Source organism: Hemitrygon akajei, chromosome 12 (assembly GCF_048418815.1).
Source record: "Hemitrygon akajei chromosome 12, sHemAka1.3, whole genome shotgun sequence".
In the NCBI taxonomy this organism is placed as follows: Eukaryota; Metazoa; Chordata; class Chondrichthyes; order Myliobatiformes; family Dasyatidae; genus Hemitrygon; species Hemitrygon akajei.
This window is the reverse complement of record NC_133135.1, coordinates 36,875,153-36,895,927: the sequence shown is the minus strand read 5'-3', so window position 1 is coordinate 36,895,927 and position 20,775 is coordinate 36,875,153. Positions and strand designations below refer to the sequence as shown.

General features: G+C 38.7%; 1 protein-coding gene across 5 annotated transcripts in view; it reads left to right on the top strand.

Moving 5' to 3' along the window:
* The window catches only part of slc6a9 (solute carrier family 6 member 9), a 257,010-nt gene extending 236,583 nt beyond the window's left edge, over window positions 1-20,427 (top strand). For all 5 annotated transcript variants that reach the window (XM_073062905.1, XM_073062907.1, XM_073062908.1 and 2 more), the window contains 4 exons: window positions 1,937-2,036; window positions 5,352-5,452; window positions 7,081-7,251; window positions 12,308-20,427. In XM_073062905.1, coding sequence (XP_072919006.1) covers window positions 1,937-2,036; window positions 5,352-5,452; window positions 7,081-7,251; window positions 12,308-12,541 — 606 coding nt within the window. In that variant the 3' untranslated portion in view covers window positions 12,542-20,427. The remainder of the gene's footprint in view (window positions 1-1,936; window positions 2,037-5,351; window positions 5,453-7,080; window positions 7,252-12,307) is intronic.
* Window positions 20,428-20,775: the final 348 nt, after the last annotated feature.

Below are 20,775 nucleotides of genomic sequence, written 5' to 3'. Positions count from 1 at the left end.
ATGTTTCTAAAGTAGACTTTAGGTGACAGTGAACTATTCCTGATATACTGTAGTTTTACATAATTTTGCGTATAGTTCCAAAAATAGTAGATTATAATTAATCCAGTTTATTTTTATTTAAGACTTACGATCTTAAACATGTTCTTCACCCTACAAATAACAAGAGCATCAAATTTAAAATGTACAAAATAAATAATGTGAGAACATAGATCTGTTAATGGTTCAAGGTGTTTTGGTGCTACATGAATCTGTGGTTTCTAATGTCAGAAGTGTCAAAAAATTGCTTAAAATAAATTACTTATCCATTGAATCACAACTTGAAGAATTTTGTTAGTTAATTTGAATAACTATAGAGAGATATAACAGCTCTGAGCAACAAAATCCCCTACACAATTTTACTTACCGTAGATGTCGGATTATAAGCCGCTACTTTTTTCCCACATTTTGAACAGCTTTGAACACTGCGGCCTTTACTACGGTGCGGCTAATGCATGATTTTTTTTCATGCCGCCAAAAACATTTTGCCTCGTAACAGTAGACCAATAAAATTGATGAGTAGTTCACAGAGGTCCAATGAAATTGTACGATAAATCAAGCGCACTTTCACAATTAAATTATTGTAAATCAGTCATTTGTACTCACCCTCATCAACATGGAAAACACTCGAAGAAAAGCATTGTGCTGCCTTTATGGCAGTTATTTAGTTTATAATATTTTCGCTTAGTAATTCATTTGTTAGTATTTTCTAGTTAAAGTTAGAAGTACTACATCCCGGGATACTATGACGTCACATCCAGTTTCGCTGCGTCTTGTGGGAAATACCGGTTTGCAATAAACGGGAAGGTGGGGGCATTAGACCCGAGCGAAAACGCTGCTTTTAAGTTAAAGGCGATCAATAACTTTTCCTGGTAGGCTGCAGTATATATTTTTTTACCAGTCGTTAGGAGATATTGGAATGTATACGCAACGTAATTTGTGTGTTATCGATACGTATGTATATTTAAAAGTAGCCGTGTTACAGGCACGGTTCGAAAAAAAGCATTTGCAATATGGATTTGTTTATGTTACCATATGGATTTAATTAAAAGTTAAAAAATCCTCACGTGTAATATCTTTCTGTGTAAATATCTCATATTACAACGTGGGACACCTGCGGCCTAAAATCCGGTGCGGCTTGTACAAGTACAAAATTGATTTTCTTTCTAAAATTAGAGCCAGCGGCTTTTAATCAGGTGCGCTCTGTAGTGCGAAATCTACGGTAACTTAATGTGCTAGATGTGTAAGGCAGCTTCTTACAAACAGTGATACATTTGTGTTTCTTGGCAGAAGCCACTTTGAGTGTCAAATGATGGGCAGTTTAATGCCACTTCTAGTATCTCATCGAACCATTACAGCAACCGAAGTCAGCTATCACAGCATGTACACAATTTGCTTTTGCACAAGTTAGAAGGGGAGTCATTTATCAGATTATTGCATGAATACTGGAGAGAACGGGGCATCTTTAAATACACACCAAACCCCTCTTACACAACCTCCTCATGTCAATGATTCCACAGTTGATATTCAGGCCCCCAGTCACTTGGGCCAGTCATGTTCCCACCTCCCAGTAGCTAGCAAGTTACCTCAAATTAGTGATTCACGATGATTATTTCTGAGTCCCAAGGTCCTGATTTTGTCCCCTCTGATTTGATCTGAAGATTAATATCTACCTCTCCTCAGTTCTCCAGACGGACATAATCTGCACTCTGTATCCACTGTGGCAGAGAGAGCAGAAGAAAGACATGACTCTGTGTGACCAAATACTAAACAAGCAGCATCCCCTCCACAATGCCCTTTTCCATAATTAGTTGAGCGTGGAAGAATTTTGAGCCCTATGTCTTTAAATGGATTTGTTCAGTCAGCAAATAATTGGTATTCTTTTGCCTTTCTACCATAGGCTGGCATTTACTGGCTCCTTCTCATGGATAACTATGCAGCCAGCTTTTCACTAGTGGTGATTTCCTGCATTATGTGTATTGCGATCATGTATATTTATGGTAAGTAAATGGCAATGCAGGTTAGGCTGATTTAATGTAAGCATGATTTGAGCATGTCAAACACCTATTTGTCAGTGCTTACACCTGGACAATTGACCAGTGTCCCTGATATGCCAAAGTATCATTCTGATGGACTAAATTAGCTGAATTAAAACAGAAAATGCTGGAAGGGCTCAGCATTTGCAGAAAGAAAAAGTTAATGCTACAGGTCTGCATGCCTTGGCAGTTTTGACATCTATTTCCACACATGCTACCTGTGTCCTTCCAGCAAATTTTCATTTTTTAAATTTCTGATTTTGAACATTTGCAGTTCTATTTTTATGACATTTATACTGTAGATAAGTATGCCTATGTGCCTGAACTAGACCTGCATTTACTCAGAGTCATACAGCATGGAAGCAGGCTGTTTGGCACAATTAATCCCTGTCAACCAAGATTCCAATCAAAACTAGTACCATTCACTTGCATTTGGGCCATATCCCTCTGAACCAGGGTTCCCAACCTGGGGTCCACAGACCCCTTGGTTAATGGTAGTGGTCCATAGCATTAAAAAGGTTTGGAACCACTGCTCTAAACATTTCTGCTCTATGTACCTCTTCAAGTAACTTTTAAATGTAGTTAATGCACCTACCTCAATTACTTCCTCTGGCAGCTCGTCCCACATGTGGACCACTCTCTGGGTGAAAAAGTTGCCCCTCGGGTTCCTATTGTAATTTTCCCCTCTCACCTTAAGTCTATGCCATCTAGTTTTTGATCCCCCAATCCTGTGGAAACGACTGTGCGCTCTGTCTTCACACCTCATAATTTTGTACGTCTTGTAGATCACCCCTCATTCTCCTGCAAACCAGTGAAAAATGTTCCATTCTGCTCAGGCTCTCTGCCTGGTAACATCCTCATAAACCTCCTCTGCACCCTTTCCCTCATAATGGAGTCCTTCCTATAACAGGGTGGCCGAAACTGAACAAATGTGGCCTTACAACAACTACAACATGACATCTCAACTTCAGTACTCAGTGACCTGGCTGAAGGACTGCATGTCAGAAGCTCTCTTCAGTATCCTGTGCAACTGTGACACCACTTTCAGGGAACCATGTCCCTGATCTCCAAGGATCCCTCTGTTCTTCGACACTACCCAGGGTCATACCATTTATCTTTAAAGCCCTACCCCCCTTTGCATTCCCAAAATGCAACAGCTGACATTTATCTGACTTAATCTCCACTTGTTATTCCTTGGCCTATTTACCCAGCTGATCAGGTTTCTCTGTAAATTCTAATGACCACCTTCGCTGTAAGCAGCACCTCCTGTCTTAGTGTCATTTACAAACTACCAACAGTGTCTTGTTACACTATCATCTAAAGTGGTGATATAGATGATAAAATAGCAGTGGGCTATTTCCAAGCCCTGGGCAACACCACTGGGCCTCTAGTTCGATAAACAACCACTGCTAAGCGACAGAACAGTTGCTGTAATTGGCAATCACGGTCACCACAGTTACCAGAGTCCTACACACTGCTTTTTTTTAGAGTGTCGCACCAGTCAGTGAGCCATTCTTGTCTGGTGCGTGGTGTCAGGATTGGTCTCCTTTCAGATTAACCGGGTCACGGTATGAACGTTCCTGACTCGACCCTTTTTTTTACAAGGCCGAGTGGCTAGCTCGACACTCAAGCATACTCGATGGGGGGGGGGGGGTTGGCGGCCCGACTTGGATCGGAACTCGGGAACCTTCGCTCCGGAGTCCGGCGCAGATGCCATTGCGCCACTCTGCTGACATCTGACATGATGCTGCGGGAGGCACAGTGCAGGGGCCCTGCTCAGACTCATCATGAAGACTGACAGTCTTCGGTATTGGGGCAGAGCATGCTCACTTGTAAATCGGTCAGGAATTTCAAGTACATGACATTCCAGTAAACTTAAAAACAATTAGATCCAAATAGTATATATGTTTTAAATGTGTAACAAATAAATGATAAACATATGAAAGCTTCTGAAATAATCAGGACATTAAACTAAGCAAAAATAATTTTAAAATAATGGCTACATCCAAATCTGCAGACCCAAATCCTCCGGGTGCTCCAGTCTCCTCCCACAATCCATTGTAAATTGTCCTTTGATTAGGCTGGGCTTAAATAGGTGGGTTGCTGTGCAACGTGGCTCGTTGGGCTGGAGGAGGCTATTCCACACTGTATCTCTAAATTAAATCAAATAACCGGCTGCACTTCACACTTCCCTTTAGAACCATTGGCCACAGCCAGCTCACCTTGTCTCCTGGTATCTTGCTTGTATGATTTGGTTTCTACTATTAAATGTTTTCAAAAATCTTTTCTGGTGTAGTTGTCCAGCAGAGTATTATCTGAACCCCAAGACCGCATTGTTGTTCAATGATTCATTGAAATGCACTTTAAATCTAAACACATGAGATTTCCTTTTCGTCCACAGCTAACATAAAAGGGAACTACAAATCTAACTTCATTGTATTTTATAAAGTTAGCGGTTAACTGTTCCAAAGAATTTGGCCATACTGCACTGCACACTGGATGTAGACATTTTATGTGACGTAAATCAGACGGTAGTGTTCTAGTATCAGCACCGGACATGGAGCGAGTGGTCCTGAGTTTGAATCCAGCCGGCACCTTGCACGCTTTCCATACGTACTGAGTTGAGTGTCAAGCTAGCAACTCAGCTTTGTAAAAAAACAGTCAAATCTCATGGAAACAACAAAAATGCCACCTGATGTGCCACAGTGAACAACATATCATTTATATACTTAGATTTACTTACTAAATCATTTATAGTGATTTATTAATTACCCAAAATACTATATACTACGTATTAAGTGAATCATTCATAAAATTCTGTTGCGTTAAATAATGAAGCATTCAAAATGCTTTTTGAGAGCAAAGATTACCTACTATTTTTCAACAAATGAAATATTTGCTACCCAAAATAAAAGTTGTTCATTAATTTTTTTGTAACTTTTTGATATTAGTAATGTCCTTTCACTATTGTATTTTTCAAATTGGATGATGCTTACAATGTGTGCAGTTCACTTTGCATGCTTAATAACAGAAATTGGATCAAAAGAGATTTACGTCACTGTTTATGCTGATTGATGCATGAATTAAAATGCTTTCCTTTGGGATATACAATATTTAAAACTTAGTTTGTGATTTTTATTTAAAGAAAATTGGTACTGTCATGTCACTGTAAATAGAGGTGTTTCTGCTAACTGACTGCTAACTCAAATAAAATGTGGAAAAGGTTGCGTGAATTCTGGATTTCAATACACTCTCATTATTTTCTCTTGCCTTTTTCAGGACATAATAACTACTTCAAGGATGTTGAGATGATGCTTGGTTTTCCACCTCCAAAGTTCTTCCAAATTTGCTGGCGTTTTGTTTCTCCCAGCATTATCTTTGTAAGTACCCATTAGATGCATAAGTAAAGTTGTTTTAAAAACGAGTAAGAAGCAGTTGTCGCATTTCACTACAATTCTCTTGAATACATTGAGTTAGAACTCTATCATTTCATATCCAGTAACTGGATTCAAGTTCCAAAGACGTGGGGGTTAGATTTACTTTTTTACTTTGAAAGCTATGATAGTGTAGGAAAAATGAAATTCACATGCTGAACTGAGGACCCAATGTGTTTGACTCTTCACATTACAAATTTGGAGTATTAACCGTAACATAAAGATAACTTCACAGAAGGATATAAGGGAATTAGGCCACGCTGGAGGTTCTCAACAGGTTAGAGAACATCCGCTCTGAGAAAAAGAGTTAAAGCTTTGGATCTACAACTTTTTTTATGAGGACAGAAGAATGGCTGCCTAATGAGTTTTGCATGTCAATGTGATGCTACAGGGGAAGGATTTTAATCTTAAGTGGCTAATGGTTGAGACGTATGGTTGAAGCATCATGAACTGGGAACATCCACTTTGTACCTCACGTGCATAAGCACTGAGCTTATGAGTGCTTGTTCATGTCATTGGTACAAGAATGGAAAACATTCCTTAACAGGAACAAAATCATTAGGATACAAAGGTGGAGTGGGAATATGAATGGGGGAGGGGCTTGGAACCTATCTATAGCCCAATTTATACCTTCTCTCAATTATGTAACTATTCATTTGGCTTGCTGAGGGCCAATTATATATTAATTAAAGGGGAGTAATTGGATAATACTAGTTTTGTTCACCCAAATATTAACATTTCTTTGTCTTCCTCTGTTTACATGTTGCATTACCATGCACCATTCCCCATGCCAGGAAGAGAGTGGCTGCGCTGCTTCCAGGCCTCTGCCAGGGCCATTTTAAACTGGCCTTTTCGAGGGAGCAGGAATGGTCCAGGGTGACTCACCTTCTTTTCTCTATTTCTGCAAACTCTTGTTGATCACTTCCCTTCAAACACTGTGAGCACCAGGAATCCATCAGAGGAGACAGTTTCATTTGGAGGCTAATTCCCACCACAGTAGAGGAATAATAGTGTGCTGCATTACCATATCCAGGGTGTTTCTAACCTTTGGACTGGCCACTTCATGCCAAAAGTAAATTCAGTGTGCAAATAAAAGCCTGAATTCTTTTTAAAAGATTTGCATTTATAAGGCACCTTTCTCATCCCACGTAGGAAGTCCTAACCCATTTTACAGCAAACAAACTATTTCTAAAGTATATTCGTTGTTTTTGTATTTTTTTTTTGTTTTTGATGGCAGCCAGTCTACAGAGATAGTCTGCACAAGAAAAATATTTGTTAATAAACAGGAACTCTCCCTATTTCAGCACCCACTGGTACAGGCCTGGGCCTTGGGATGAATTGTTTCTAAACATATCCTTCTGTGTGGAGAACATGAGAAAGGATTTTCCAATAACCTTCTAAGAACAATCAGCAGATTGACATAAGAAACTAAAGACAAAAGATTGTTAATGAGAGGAATGACTTAAATAAATAAGAAAAATTCATGAGAGAATTTATGCTTTATTGTAAATTCCATTGATTGGTAATGTAAATTTAGCTTTATAATCAATCATATTTTTATTTGTTCCCTCTAGTTCATACTGGTGTTCACTGTGATCCAGTATAAGCCCATCACTTACAATAACTACATCTACCCAACGTGGGCTGTCACTCTTGGTTTCCTGATGGCACTCTCCTCAGTAATCTGTATTCCAATTTATGCCTTTTGGAAGATTTGCAATACTGATGGTTCCACATTTTGGGAGGTAAGTGAATTAGGTAGAAAACTGGTTTAAATGTAGTTAACTTGGTGTGAAACATTCTTTGTACATTGAGAAATCTCAGTGAGCAGCACTGTAACTGTCAGAAGATTAGGAGAAGAAAATAAAAAGAAATCTTCTTCAACAATGCCGAGGAATCAACGAAGACTTGTTTCAAATCTGGTTTTGTAGTTTCTTAGGTGGCTTCTCGGGTTAATGTCGGAACTGTAGTAACGTCCCAACAAGGATGTGTGTAGTCTATAAGGAAGTGTGCTTACACAGGGCTTCAATGTCCTGCCAATATTTTTTATGTACTTTGAGTGGTCATGAGCTTGAGGTTCCTGGGAGTCAGTGGGAAGTACTGCACTTCTTTAAAGAGACTTTTGAGTATATCTTTAATCTTTTCTCTGCCCACCTGATAATCTTTTCTTGGACAGAGCTTAGAATAAAGGTTCAGTGATAGCAGACATGGCTTATAAAAGACAGGCAGATTGTCAGAGAAACAAAAGATAAGTGCAGACAAGTCTGTAAGGGTAGGAGCAATACCTCCAGCATTATTATTTTCAACACTCCATAAGGTTACATCCTTAGCTCCATACTCTACTCCCTGTACGCTCAAGACACCTTGACCAGATTCTGCTGTAACTTTATCTGCAGATGATACCAACGTAGTGCACCAAATCTCAAGTAACAATGAATCGGGGTACAGGAGGGAGATAGAGAGCTCAGTACACATGATGCCATGACAACAATATTTCCCTCGATGTCAGCAAAGGGAAAGAGCTTGGTCACTGACTTCAGAAGGGGGTCGGGGTACATTCTCCTGTTTACATCATTGGTTGCCAGGTCAAGATGGTTGAGAGCTTCAAGTTCTTGGAAGTAAACATTACTATTACCCTGTCCTGGTCCAATCTGTATGTGCCACAGCCAAAAATGCCTGACTAGCACCTCTACTTCCTCAGGAGTCTAAAGAAATTTGGCATGATGCCATTGACCCATAAGACCTGGAGCAGAACTAGGCCATTCAACCTATCGAGTCTGCTCTACCATTGCATCATGGCTGATCCCGGAACCCATTCAACCCCATACACCTACCTTCCCACCATATATTTAGATGCCCTGACCAATCAATAAATGATCAACTTCCATCCACTGACCTGGCCTCCACTGCAGTCAATGGCAGAACATTCCACAGATAAACTATTCTCTGGCTAAAAAAAATTCCTCCGTACCTCTGTCCTAAAAGGCGACTGCTCAATTTTGAGGCTGTGCTCTCTAGTTCTGGATACCCCCGCCATTGGAAACATTTTCTCCAATTCCACCCTTTCTAGTCCTTTCAACATTTGGTAGGTTTCACTTAGGTTTCCCCCCACATTCTTCTAGACTCCAATGAGTACAGGCCCAAAGCTGCTAAACGCTCCTCATATGTTAACCCCTTCATTCCCAGAATCATCCTCGTGAACCTCCTCTGGACTCTCTCCAATTACAACACATCCTTTCTGAAATATGGGGCACAAAACTGTTGACAGTACTCCAAGTGACAATACTAACTAATGTCTTATAAAGGCTCAGCATTATCGCTGTGCTTTTATATTCTACTCCCCTTGAAATAAATGCCAACATTGCATTTGCCTTCTTTACCACACAGTCAACCTGTAAATTAACCTACTGGGAGTCTTGCGCAAGGACTCCTAAATCCCTCTGCACCTCTGATGTTCGAACCTCCTCCCCATTTAGATAATAGTCCACGCTATTGTTCCTTTTACCAAAATGCATTATCATACATTTCCCAACACTGAATTCCATTTCTTGTCCATTCTTCCAATTTGTCTAAGTCCTGTTGCAATCACATTGCTTCCTCAGCACTACCTACCCCTCCACCTAATTTTGTATCATCCATGAACTTTGCCACAAAGCCATCAATTCACTGCCTCTCCCTTGTTAATTCCTCGAAGAACTCTTCACAGATTTGTCAGGCAAGATTTCTCTTCACAGAAACCACACTGACCTTGACTTATTTTATCAATAGTCCCCAAATACCCTGAAACCTCATCCTTAATAATAGACTCCAACACTTTCCCATCCACTGTGGGTAGGCTAACTGGCCTATAATTTCCTTTCTTTTGCTTTCGTCCCTTCTTAAAGAGTGGAGTGACATTTGCAGTATTCCAGTCCTCCAGGACCAAGTCAGACTCAAGTGATTTTTGAAAGATCATGACCAATGCATCCGTTATCTCTTCAGTAACCTTTCTCAGGACTCTGGGATGTAGTCCATCTGGGCCAGGTGATTTATCCAACTTAAGACCTTAGAGTTAGCCTACCACTTTTTCCTTTGTAATAGCAGTGACACTCACTCCTGCTCCCTGACACTCACAGACCTCTGGCACACTGTTAGTGTCTTCCACAGTGAAGACAGATGCAAAGTACCCATTAAGTTTATCTGTCATTTCTTTGTCCCCCATTACTACCTCACCAACATCATTTTCCAGTGGTTCAATATTAACTTTCATCTCTCTTTCCTCTTTATATAACTGAAAAAAACTTTTGGTATCCTGATTTATATTATTGGCTAGTGTGCCGTCATATTTAACACAAAGTACACTGCAGATGCTGTGGTCAAATAAACAAGTACAAACAAGCTGGATGAACTCAGCAGGTTGGGCAGCATCCATTGAAATGAGCAGTCAATGTTTCGGGCCCTCCTGACGAAGGGTCTTGGCCCGAAACGTTGACTGCTCATTTCAATGGATGCTGCCCAACCTGCTGAGTTCATCCAGCTTGATTGTACGTGCCCTCATATTCTATCTTTTCCCTTCTTATAGTTTTTTTTTAGTTGTCTTTTGTTGGATTTTAAAAACTTCTCAACCACCCAACTTCCCGTTCACTTTTCCTACCTTACATGCTCTTTCCTTGACTTTTATGCAGTCTTTAGTTTCCCTTGTCAGCCACGGTTGCCTACCCATGCCATTTGAGAACAACTTCTTCTGTGGGATATATCTATCCTGCGCCTTGTGAACTATTCCCAGAAACTTCAGCCATCTTTGCTCTGCCCGCATCCCCACCAGTATCCTCCTCCAAACCACCTGGGCAAGCTCCTCTCTCAAGCCTCTGTAACTCCCTTTGTTCCATTGTGACACTGATACATGTGACATATGCATCTTCCTCTTAAATCGCAGTATGAATTCAATCATATTGTGATCACTGTCTCCTAAGGGTTCCTTTACATTAAAAGCTCCCTAATAAGATCTGGGTTGTTTCACAACACCTAATCCACGATGGCCTTTCCCCAAGTAGGCTCAAGCACAAGCTGCTCTAAAAAGTCGTCTTGTAGATGTTGAACAAATTCCCTCTCTTGCAATCCAACACCAGATTGATTTTCCCAATCCCCTTGCGTATTGAAGTCCCCCATTACAATTTTCCCATTCCCCTTATTACATGTCTTTTCCAGCTCCCTTTGCAATCTCAATCCCACATCTTCACTATTATTTGGAGGCCTATATTTGATTTCCATAATGCTTTTTTAAAACCTTTGCAGTTTCTTAACTCCACCCACAGAGATCAACATTCTCTGACCTATGTCACCTCTTTCTGAAGGTGTAATTCCATCTCGTACCAACAGAGACACACCACTGCCTATGCCTTCCTGCCTGTCCTTTCGATACAAAGTATATCCTTTTATGTTAGGTTCACAGCTATGGCCTTCTTTCAGCCATGACTCAGTGATGCCCACAACATCATACCGACCAATCTCTAATTGCACCACAAATTCGTCCATCTTATTCCAAATACTATGTGCGTTTAAATACAGCACCTTCAGTCCTGCATTCTTCACCCTCTGTGCTACAGTTTATCTCTTTTCTCTGTATTTGTTAGCTTGTCCTTCCTTACATTCATGCTAGACCCATCATCTGCTTGTAAACCTGCTGGCTCATCTTCATCTCTATCATACTGGTTCCTATACCCCGGCCATATTAGTTTAAACCACTCCCAGTAGGTCTAGTAAACCTGCCCACAAGCATAATCAAGGCACTATAGAAAGCATACTATTACCCTTACCATTTACCGATTTTGTCAAGGCATTATAGAAAGCATACTGTCTGGATGCATTACAGCTTGGTATGGCAACTGCTCTGCCTGTGACTGCAAGAAGCTGCAGAATTGTAGACACAGTACAACAGTGAAACCAGCCTCCTTTCCATGAACTCTTTCCACAAGTAACAAGTGTAATCAAAGACCCCAAGCACGTCAGATATTCTCTCTTCTCCTCTCTCCCACCAGGTAAAGCTTAGTGTTGTTATAAAACTATTGAATGTTTCTCCTTACTATTTACATACACTACACTTTCTCTGTAACTGTGATAATTTATTCTGCACTGTTATTGTTTTAACCTCAACCCTACTACTTCAGTGTACTGTTGTAATGAATTGATTTGTTTGATGGTATGCAAGACAAATTTTTCTATTGTATCTCAGTACATGTGACAAAAATAGACCAATTTACGAATTGTTATAGAATGCATTAGACTGAGAAATCTTGCAGCTTTCAGTTTCATTGAAGAAATAATATCGCCAAGTGATCAAGAGTGAAGTTTTGTAATATCTTTTATAATTCTATGAGTGTGGCTTCATTTCCAAATGAAACCATATCAGTTTTTATAATCTTTTCTAGTAACTCAGTTTCCCATTTTGAAGATTAGGATTGAGGTCATCTCCATTATTTGAAAAATTACATTACTTTTCAACAAGCAAAGCTGACTGCAGTACATGAAGGAAAAGTAGAAACGGCATACAGAGGAAAGAAAAGCTGCGTAATGAATCAAAAAGATACAAGAACAAAGCAAAGCTACCTTAGTGGATTTTTTTTACACATTACTATTTGTTACAGCTGAGAACCTAAAGTTGTAATACCACAGGATCTAGACATTGAGAAGTAATTTAAGGATTACTTAGAAACTGTGTGCAAGCCAATTTAGCAAGCTGATTATATAGTGATCAAAATTCCAAGGTTAGTCACAACTTGGCTACCAAGTCCAAATTCACAGGTCTCTTTCTTGTTTATTTAGCGCCTGAAAAATGCAAATAAACCAAGCAAGGACTGGGGACCTGCTTTACTGGAGCACCGTACTGATCGATATTCCACACTGGGCAGCCCATCCTACGATTTCAGCCTTGAAATTCAACAGTTGAATCCGGATAAGGAACGAGAAAAGGAGCAGCTACCAACAGAAAATATAGAGCATAACCTCAACTTACAGGGCAGCAATGGTTCTGCCAGAACACAGAACCTTAACGTGTAGTCAAAATCATTTTTAAATCAAAGAAGATAATTAATTTGTGGTGGAGGGGGGATGGCGGTTGGGTCAGGAAATAAAAGCCTTCACCTTATAGTGAAAGGATCTGCTCCTATAATTTCCTGTACGATCTATGGATTTTGACAAGTAGTCAACACAATTTAATTGATTGTTCTTCCTTCAGGTATCGACATTTTTTCTTTTCATTCATTTAAAAAATTATCAGTATAGCTGCATAATTTAATATTTAACCTTTTTTTCAAGAAATCAATTATTTTTGTTGTCATTTTGTAGAATTCTATACTTCTTGTGGAAATTACTTGTACTTTTATGCAACTGAGGGGTGACCTTCCCAGTTGCAAAGATTTATTCGATTCTGATTTTCGTTAGGCATCTGTTTGTGTCTGCCTACTCCACACAAGAGCACTGCTTCTTTTCAACAGCATGAATATATTACACATGTAGCATACTGAAAAGTTAGAAGGAGATTTTGTGAAGGGACTGGTTAATGCCACTTCAATATGAAGTGTGTGACAGCACAAATTTCCAAGTAACCACTCGTTCACCACACACCAAACTAAGGGACGTCCTCCTTCTTCAAAGAACAGGGTTTCCCTTCCTCCGCCATTGACGCTGCTCTCAACCGCATCTCCTCCGTTTGCAGAACATCTGTACTCATCCATCTTCCTGCTACCTTAACAGTGATAGTGTTCCTTTTGTCCTTATAAGCTTCCGCATCCAACACATCATTCTCCGCAACTTCCGCCATCTCCAAAGGGATCCTAACACCAAACATATTTTACCCTCTTGCCCACTGCTTTCAACATGGATCTGTGATAATGTTATCTGTGATAACATCAACTCTGTGATGGCCTTGTCCATTTGCCCTTCCTCATTAATCTCCCTCCCAGCTATTAACCCTGCAAGCAGCTAAAGTTCACCTCCTCTCTCACCTCCATTCAGGACTCCATACAGTCCTTCCAGGTGAGGCAACACTTCACCTGCAAATCTGCTGGGGTCGTCTGTTATGTCCAGTGCTCCCAATGCGGCCTTCTCTACATTGGTGAGATTCATTGTAAATTATGGGATCACTTTGTTGAGCACCTCTGCTCCAACCACCAAAAACAGAACTTCTTGTTGGCCAAATATATTAATTCCAATTCTCATTCCCGTTCCAACATGTCGATCCATGGCCTCCTCGTACCACAAAGAGGCCACCTTCAGGGTGGAGGAGCAACACCATATATTCCGTCTGGGTAGCCTCCAACCTGATGGCACAAATATAGATTTCTCCTTTGGTTAAAAAAAACGTTTTCTTCCCCTCCCCTTTCATTCTATTTCCCACTCTAGCCTCTTACCACTCCTCACCTGCCTTTAATCTTCCCTTGTGTCCTTTCCTCTTTCCCTTTCTCTCATGGTCCACTCTTGTCTCCTCAGGTTCCTTTCTCTCCTTTTCCTTTCCCATCCACTTGGCTTCACCTATCACCTTTTAGCTTTTCTCCTTCCCCTCTCTCCCCTCTTTTATTTTGACATCTCGCCCTTTTCTTTCCAGTCCTGAAGAAGGGTCTTGGCCCGAAACATCAACTGTTTATTCATTTCCATAGATGCTGCCTGACCTGCCAAGTTCCTCCAGCACTGTGTGTGTTGCAAGGGATACAGATTTCTTGATTCCTTAATATACTAGGTTTGTTCATCTTTTTTCTTAATGTGACACCAATTTTTTTAAATATATTACAAAATTCAAAGCTGTCCAGTTGTTAAGATATTTCTGGTAAACTTATGCAGAACACAAAAGATATATCACACATATTTCAATCATTTATACAAAAGTTCTACAGTGTTTGCATAAGTTTTGCTAAAGCTACTGGAGACACCAATTCCTTGTATTTTCAGTTTGTAAAACATGGCCTCACTGTCAGATTAAAAAGTCTCTGTCATCTAATATGATGCTTTCATCACCATCGTGTTCTTTAATGCCAGTACCTCTTCACAAGAAGATCTGTAGCAGTAAACCTTTAACTATAACTAAACCAGCAATATAGAGTAAGTGACATATTATCAGATATGCATGTCCAGTATACATAGGAATATTTGATTATTTTACTCATATGACTAGTACTTAATTTTTTCAAGTCTATTAACATGTTTGAACCTGCTGATCATCTAACTTGTACTATTTCAGAGGAAGTTAAAAATTACAAAATGCTATCAGTATATCTAAAAGGCAGCAATTTGCTAATGTATAGCAAAGAAGCTGAAGCTGATAATGCATCATGAGGATGTTTATATCTGCGGAACATACCATTTTATGTATTCAGTTAGCACTTTAGTACACTTCATTGGAAGAGCTTTTGGAGATGTTTTAATGGCACTAGTATCAATTAAGTAATAGGTTTTCTTTGATTAAAAATCTGTTTGGTAAAAATAAAAAGTAGGATGTTAGAAGTAATAGTGCAAAGAAATACCGCAAGAGGCCTAATACGTAGTTGAGTGTGATTTTGAAATAGACACTTTTACAGTTTTTAAACTCAATTACCATCAGATGACAACTAGCAGTTTTCAAGATCTCTTGTGTTTGGGTTTTAGCAGCGCTAGGATGGGGAAGCTGGGAAAATTTGAACTTTTGGTTGCATAATCTTTTATTTTACCCACACCCTGCAAAAGAAGAAATATGCCATTTCAACAAAACAGGCATGAATTTTTACAGCCACCTATTTATCAGGCAGTCACAATACAATTCCTTGAATAGCCAAGACTTACTGAGCTCAATTTATAAATGGGTATCAGCCATTCCTATCCAGAAATATGAGGGGATTTTTCACATAACCCAATTGTCATTTTCCTGAATGAATTAACATTAAATGCGGTATGCCCTTGTTTCACCAAAAATTGTATGGTTTAACCTTTAGAAGAACTCCTGACTGCCTTTTCAAAACATGCCAAAAGATTTTTTATGATACAGACATCCAAACATTGCAACAGTTCATCCTGCCAATTAGTACTATACAGGAGATGATGGTTTAACTAAACCAGCAAGTTGCCATGTAAACTTGCCTTACATTGATCATAGTTCATCTCAAATTATATAGTTGAAAATAGTTCCTACTACCTAACGTAGATGAATCAACAGATGTCATGGACTCATTGCCATCTCCACGATGGTCTTGGGTTAAAGGCGGAAGCTGTACACAAAAGCTAAAACTAAAATTGGGAAGATGTTCACATTTACGCAGGACTCTTTGTTAGAAGAGGTAGAACAGCACAAACAGATGCTTTAAATATTTGTTCTTTTGGATTATTTTTAAAGATCAAAACCAATCCGTTTTCTCCACTCTCACCACTGCCAAAACAAAGTTGTAATGAAATCAGTCACCTCACTTTATTGGTCAGTCTTTGAAATTCATGTACAGTTACATTCATGTGTCAAATTATTGTAAAGTACTTGAATTGTACAGTGTACATTCCAGTCCTAAATTTACAAATGCAGAAAGGGTTTACGCCAAAAGTTTTTGTGCTTAAATCCAAATTTTGATTAGATTGGAATTTCCATTTAATGGAAATACATGAAATGTTCCATTAAGGTTCAAGTTCTGAAACAAAATTATGTTTATATCAGAATACTTGCATGATGGGAATGGTCATGATGGGATTTTGTGCCTGGCTGCAAAACAAATTTATGTAGATTCCATTGCATTTGCTTGAAAATGTTAAACCTTGATTCCATGAATGCAGTATGACAAAGTAGACATTGCCAATTAGAAGCTATAAATTAAATTCTCTCTTTCTTCCCTTGTTCTTCTTACTAACCCTATCCCTGCCTCATTCTATGCTAATATCATTCTGATCATTTCAATATTTTCTTTATTCATATCTCTATGGGGTTTAGTTCTGGATGGGTAATTGAATGTCCATCTTTACTGCACTGTGGTTGAGGCAAATAGTATAGAACTCTAGCCTCAGAGCCAGAAGGTTAGAGGTTTAAACCCAATTGCTTTACCAAGAATAAAAATTAATACCTTACTTTAATATTGAGAGAGTACCATCTTTAAAAAGAGGTGTTAAACAAGGACCAGTCTTCCCTTCCTTGGTGACGTAGAAGATCCCATAGCGCTGTTTCAAAGAACAATGGTGCTGCCTCCAACTTCAATGGCTATTAAGCACTTTAATAACCAACATTTCAACTTAAGCCCTCTGTTAGATGCACAGAGTGAATAATTAGTTTCCCATCCTTATGACACATACTTCACCCCTTCAGACTGCACAAGTTACTTTCTTAACATAATGGGAAATAGTTTACAAATTACAACCAAAAAATACAGTAAATACAAATTTCATTATGCTGAGCTATATGATGTCCCATAATTCATATTGATAAAGCAATAGGCTGCACTTTGTTGACTTTTATTAGCGGACATAGGAAAGAGTATATTTTCACATGGTTTAGTCAAATGAATGTTATGTTTCAGTCTAAGGAAGTCTGACCCAGATCATCTACATCTCTACAGCTTCCTGGCTTGATGCTGTTGTAACATTGATATATTGGTATTAATATTCAGTGGCAGACTGTATTTGAGCTTAAAGAAATCTTTTCCTCAATTTGTCAGGTAGCAGTGGCAAAATGTCTGTAATGATTAAGGTTAATTCAGTGGAGCTTGACTGCTAATAATTTGATTCACCAAGGACATACGTAGTCACTAAACAGGCTCAATTAAATTTGACACACAGGTCATTTAAAAGTCTGCCTCACTTGTACTCTAGGATAGGTATTTGCCAGCCAATACAGTGCATAAAAACTTTCACAGTGCCAGTGCTTCCCTAGTCATAGATCTCAGAGACTATTACATTTTCCAGTCCAGTTTACTTCAATGCCAGCAATAAATCATTTAATTTAAAAATAAACATAATTTAAATGGTTTGTTGCTCACTTCAAAATAACAATGTTTGCACAATTTAAGCTTGTAATTCCCAGTATTACATAATGTTGGTAATATCTACAATATGCACATGCATTCAGTCTCTCTCTCTCTCTTACACACACACACACACACACTCACACTCTCTCTCTAGATGATGTTTACACTGTTGTAGACTTTGGACTGTACAAACGTAGAAAGCATCAATATTACATGACCCCATTAGTGGCACAGAGTATTGTAGATTAGGGGTGATTTTGCTCTTGAACATGACTGGATTTTACACTACACTGAAATGCTTAAATTGAGTGGGGGTGGAGCTGCTTGGGGTTGTGGGGTGGGGTAGGGGTTAGATTTCATTCTTCACATTTTGTGAAGTTTCTCAAGCACACAACTTTTATATAGTGTAAACAGTGATCTGGATTGAGCCATGTTTCTGGTTCATTTTAGTGCTCTCTTTACTCTCTATTTTAATCTATTTTCTATCCATGTACTTGATCTATCTCATTTTCACAATTGCCAAACCTTTCAACCTTTTGCCTATTTATAGCTGTAAATATGTAGATTTGTAATCTATCCTATTTGCCATTGCCCAATTTGTTCACCTTTTCTGACTGGCAAGTTCTTGTATTCACTCAGTAAAGGTTTTTGGGGAAATCTTTGTAACCCACGCTTCCTTCCTACCTCTTGACATTTATCAATATAAAATACTCATACTCTATTTAATGTATAATTTAAATTGAGCACCACCTTGGATTTCCTTTTAGCTGTGTGTGCTGAAAAATAAGGGAAGGGTTTACTTTCCAATGTGCCAATAGCTCAAAATGAGAAATGTAATTGTGTACACAGTTTTCTCTTGATAGTGTATATTGTTTCAAGTGACTGTAATCTGTAGTCCTATACTTATGGAAGTTTACCTGACATTTTTTTTAGTGTTTAGAAGACAGAAACAAACAGTATATAAGAAGCTACTTATATAAATCTCTTTGAGTTTGGGGTCAGTTGCATATATCAGTCATTAACAAAAGCTGTAAATCACTTTTCCAAATGAGACGAGTTGTGTTTATATTACTTGTAGTTCTTGTATTTAATATAATTAATAAAACTATAATTATAATAATAAAACTACTTATCAAAGGGAAGATGTCACCAAACTGAATATTTCATTAAGTAAGTGATTTATGCAGGTCAAACACCATTACAACAAAACCTATTGCTGTAATTCAGCAATAAATATCTCCTCCATCTTGGATTTGGTTTCTGAGTTTTAATGAAATTGACAACTCTTTTACGAACTATATAGTTTAGTTCTCCGATCCAAGACCACCACCACCCCTTCTATTTCATGAGAAGTAGAATTTTCTCACTAACACCGTATATTTAGATCAGCAAGTGAATTGCTTGATGTAAAATGTGCAAGAGTTTTTTTTAAAGGCAAAAGTTAAAGATGAACAATAATTCTCTTAATCCCTTTTCAACAAGTCAAACTGATATAAGCCAAATCCAGTTATTTTTCCCTGGAAAAGATGAAAATGTCTGTATTATCCACTTTTTTCGCTTACTCACATAACTAATTCCCCTCATTACAGATTCAACCAGTTAACTAACCTGAGAGCTCTCAGGCTGTGCCAGACTTTACCCACATTATGATGTCTCCTAAATTTACGTTGTATTTTAAAATATGAATGACTGCCTTAGAGTCCATGGGGCAACTCCACTAGCCATTGTAGACAGAGTGCACATGATATTAAGACCTGAAGTGGCAAACTTATAGTGTATTCACTCCTAGTCCATGCTACAGCTGACTGCCACAGCAAAATTCGTGTGCAGAAATTCTTTCTTATCAGTTGCACTGAAACTGAACATCAGAAGTAGGGTAAAAGGCAATATTGCTACAATTAGCGCAATTTAACATTCCCAAACAGAATGAATCTTTAACCAAATGATGATCAGACTTGCTTCAGCTTATTGTGGATAGAAACTTAAATTATACGTAGAATGTACGACAGGCTGAAAGATTTGTTTCCTATAAAGTGTGAGACAGTTGTCTAATTATAGTCAGGTTTAGTAGAGTTGGTTGAGGATGGTGGAAACCAATACAGAGCCAATCCCCATTGATTCCATCTGGTTGGTGAACCTGGTGACATGATGGATTGAAATATCCTCTCTTCCACTCCAGACCTGGCTGGAAATAGCACCATCTACTGGTGACTGTGAGATATGTTAAAACTGCTCAACCCACTTCTTAAGGCATCAATTGAGATGAGTAGCATTACATTTCATTCACTTATTGGCTGAAATAGTGTGTGGAAATATACTGAGACAGGAGAGACTAAAGATGCTCTAAAGAAACAAGATGCTGGAGGAACACAGCAGGTCAGGGGGCATTTATGGAGAAAATAGGCAGTCACTGTTTCAAATTTGGACCATTAATCTGAACTGTATGGTTATCAGTCTAGATCAATGTTTCAACCTGAAACATTTCCCTCTGTAGATGCTACCTAACCATCTGAGTTCTTTCAGGATCTTGTGCGATGCTGCTGCCTAGTCAATTATTACAGCAGATTTGTTCACAAAACTTACTGGTAATTGTTTTCAGTGCCTACAGAATATTAGCATTCACATTTCAAATTAATAATTGGCCTTAATTGGCATATAAAGTGACCAAGTCAAAGTTGTCCTTTCAATTTTGTTTTCCACACACTAATAGCTGCTTTAAGGTGCCAATTCATTCAGCTTTCCGTGACTGATTTTATGCAACAGGCCCCATGTTGGTGCTGAAGGGATAGTGTAACTGTAGGAGGATTCATTGCAGAACTGCATGTTAGCACAATTGTCATTACATCAGACAAAACTGCTGTAAATTTTATTCATTTACAAACTGAAACCCAGCAAAGCTTTAAAATGGAACCTGTAGATTCCAGAGTAAGTTTATTTTAGAATTGGTCAGAAATGTGAATTAAAAAATTAATTAACCTGCGGAATTTGAAATTTGTGTTTTTTAACACTGTGGGCTAATTTTATTTTATTTAGTGACACAGCATGGAGTAGGTCCTTCCGGCCTTACGAACCACCTCATTCCAGCAACCCACGACAAACCCGATCAACCCTAACCTAACCGCAGGACAATTTACAATGATCAAATTAACCTACCCAGGAAATCTTTGGACAGTGGAAGGAAACCAGAGCACATGGGGAAAAGCCATGCATTCCCTGGGGAGGACATACAGACTCCATATAGATGGCAAAACACACAATACGCTGGAGAAACTCAGCAAGTCGGGCACCATCCATGGAAATGAATAAAAAGTCAACATTTCAGACCAA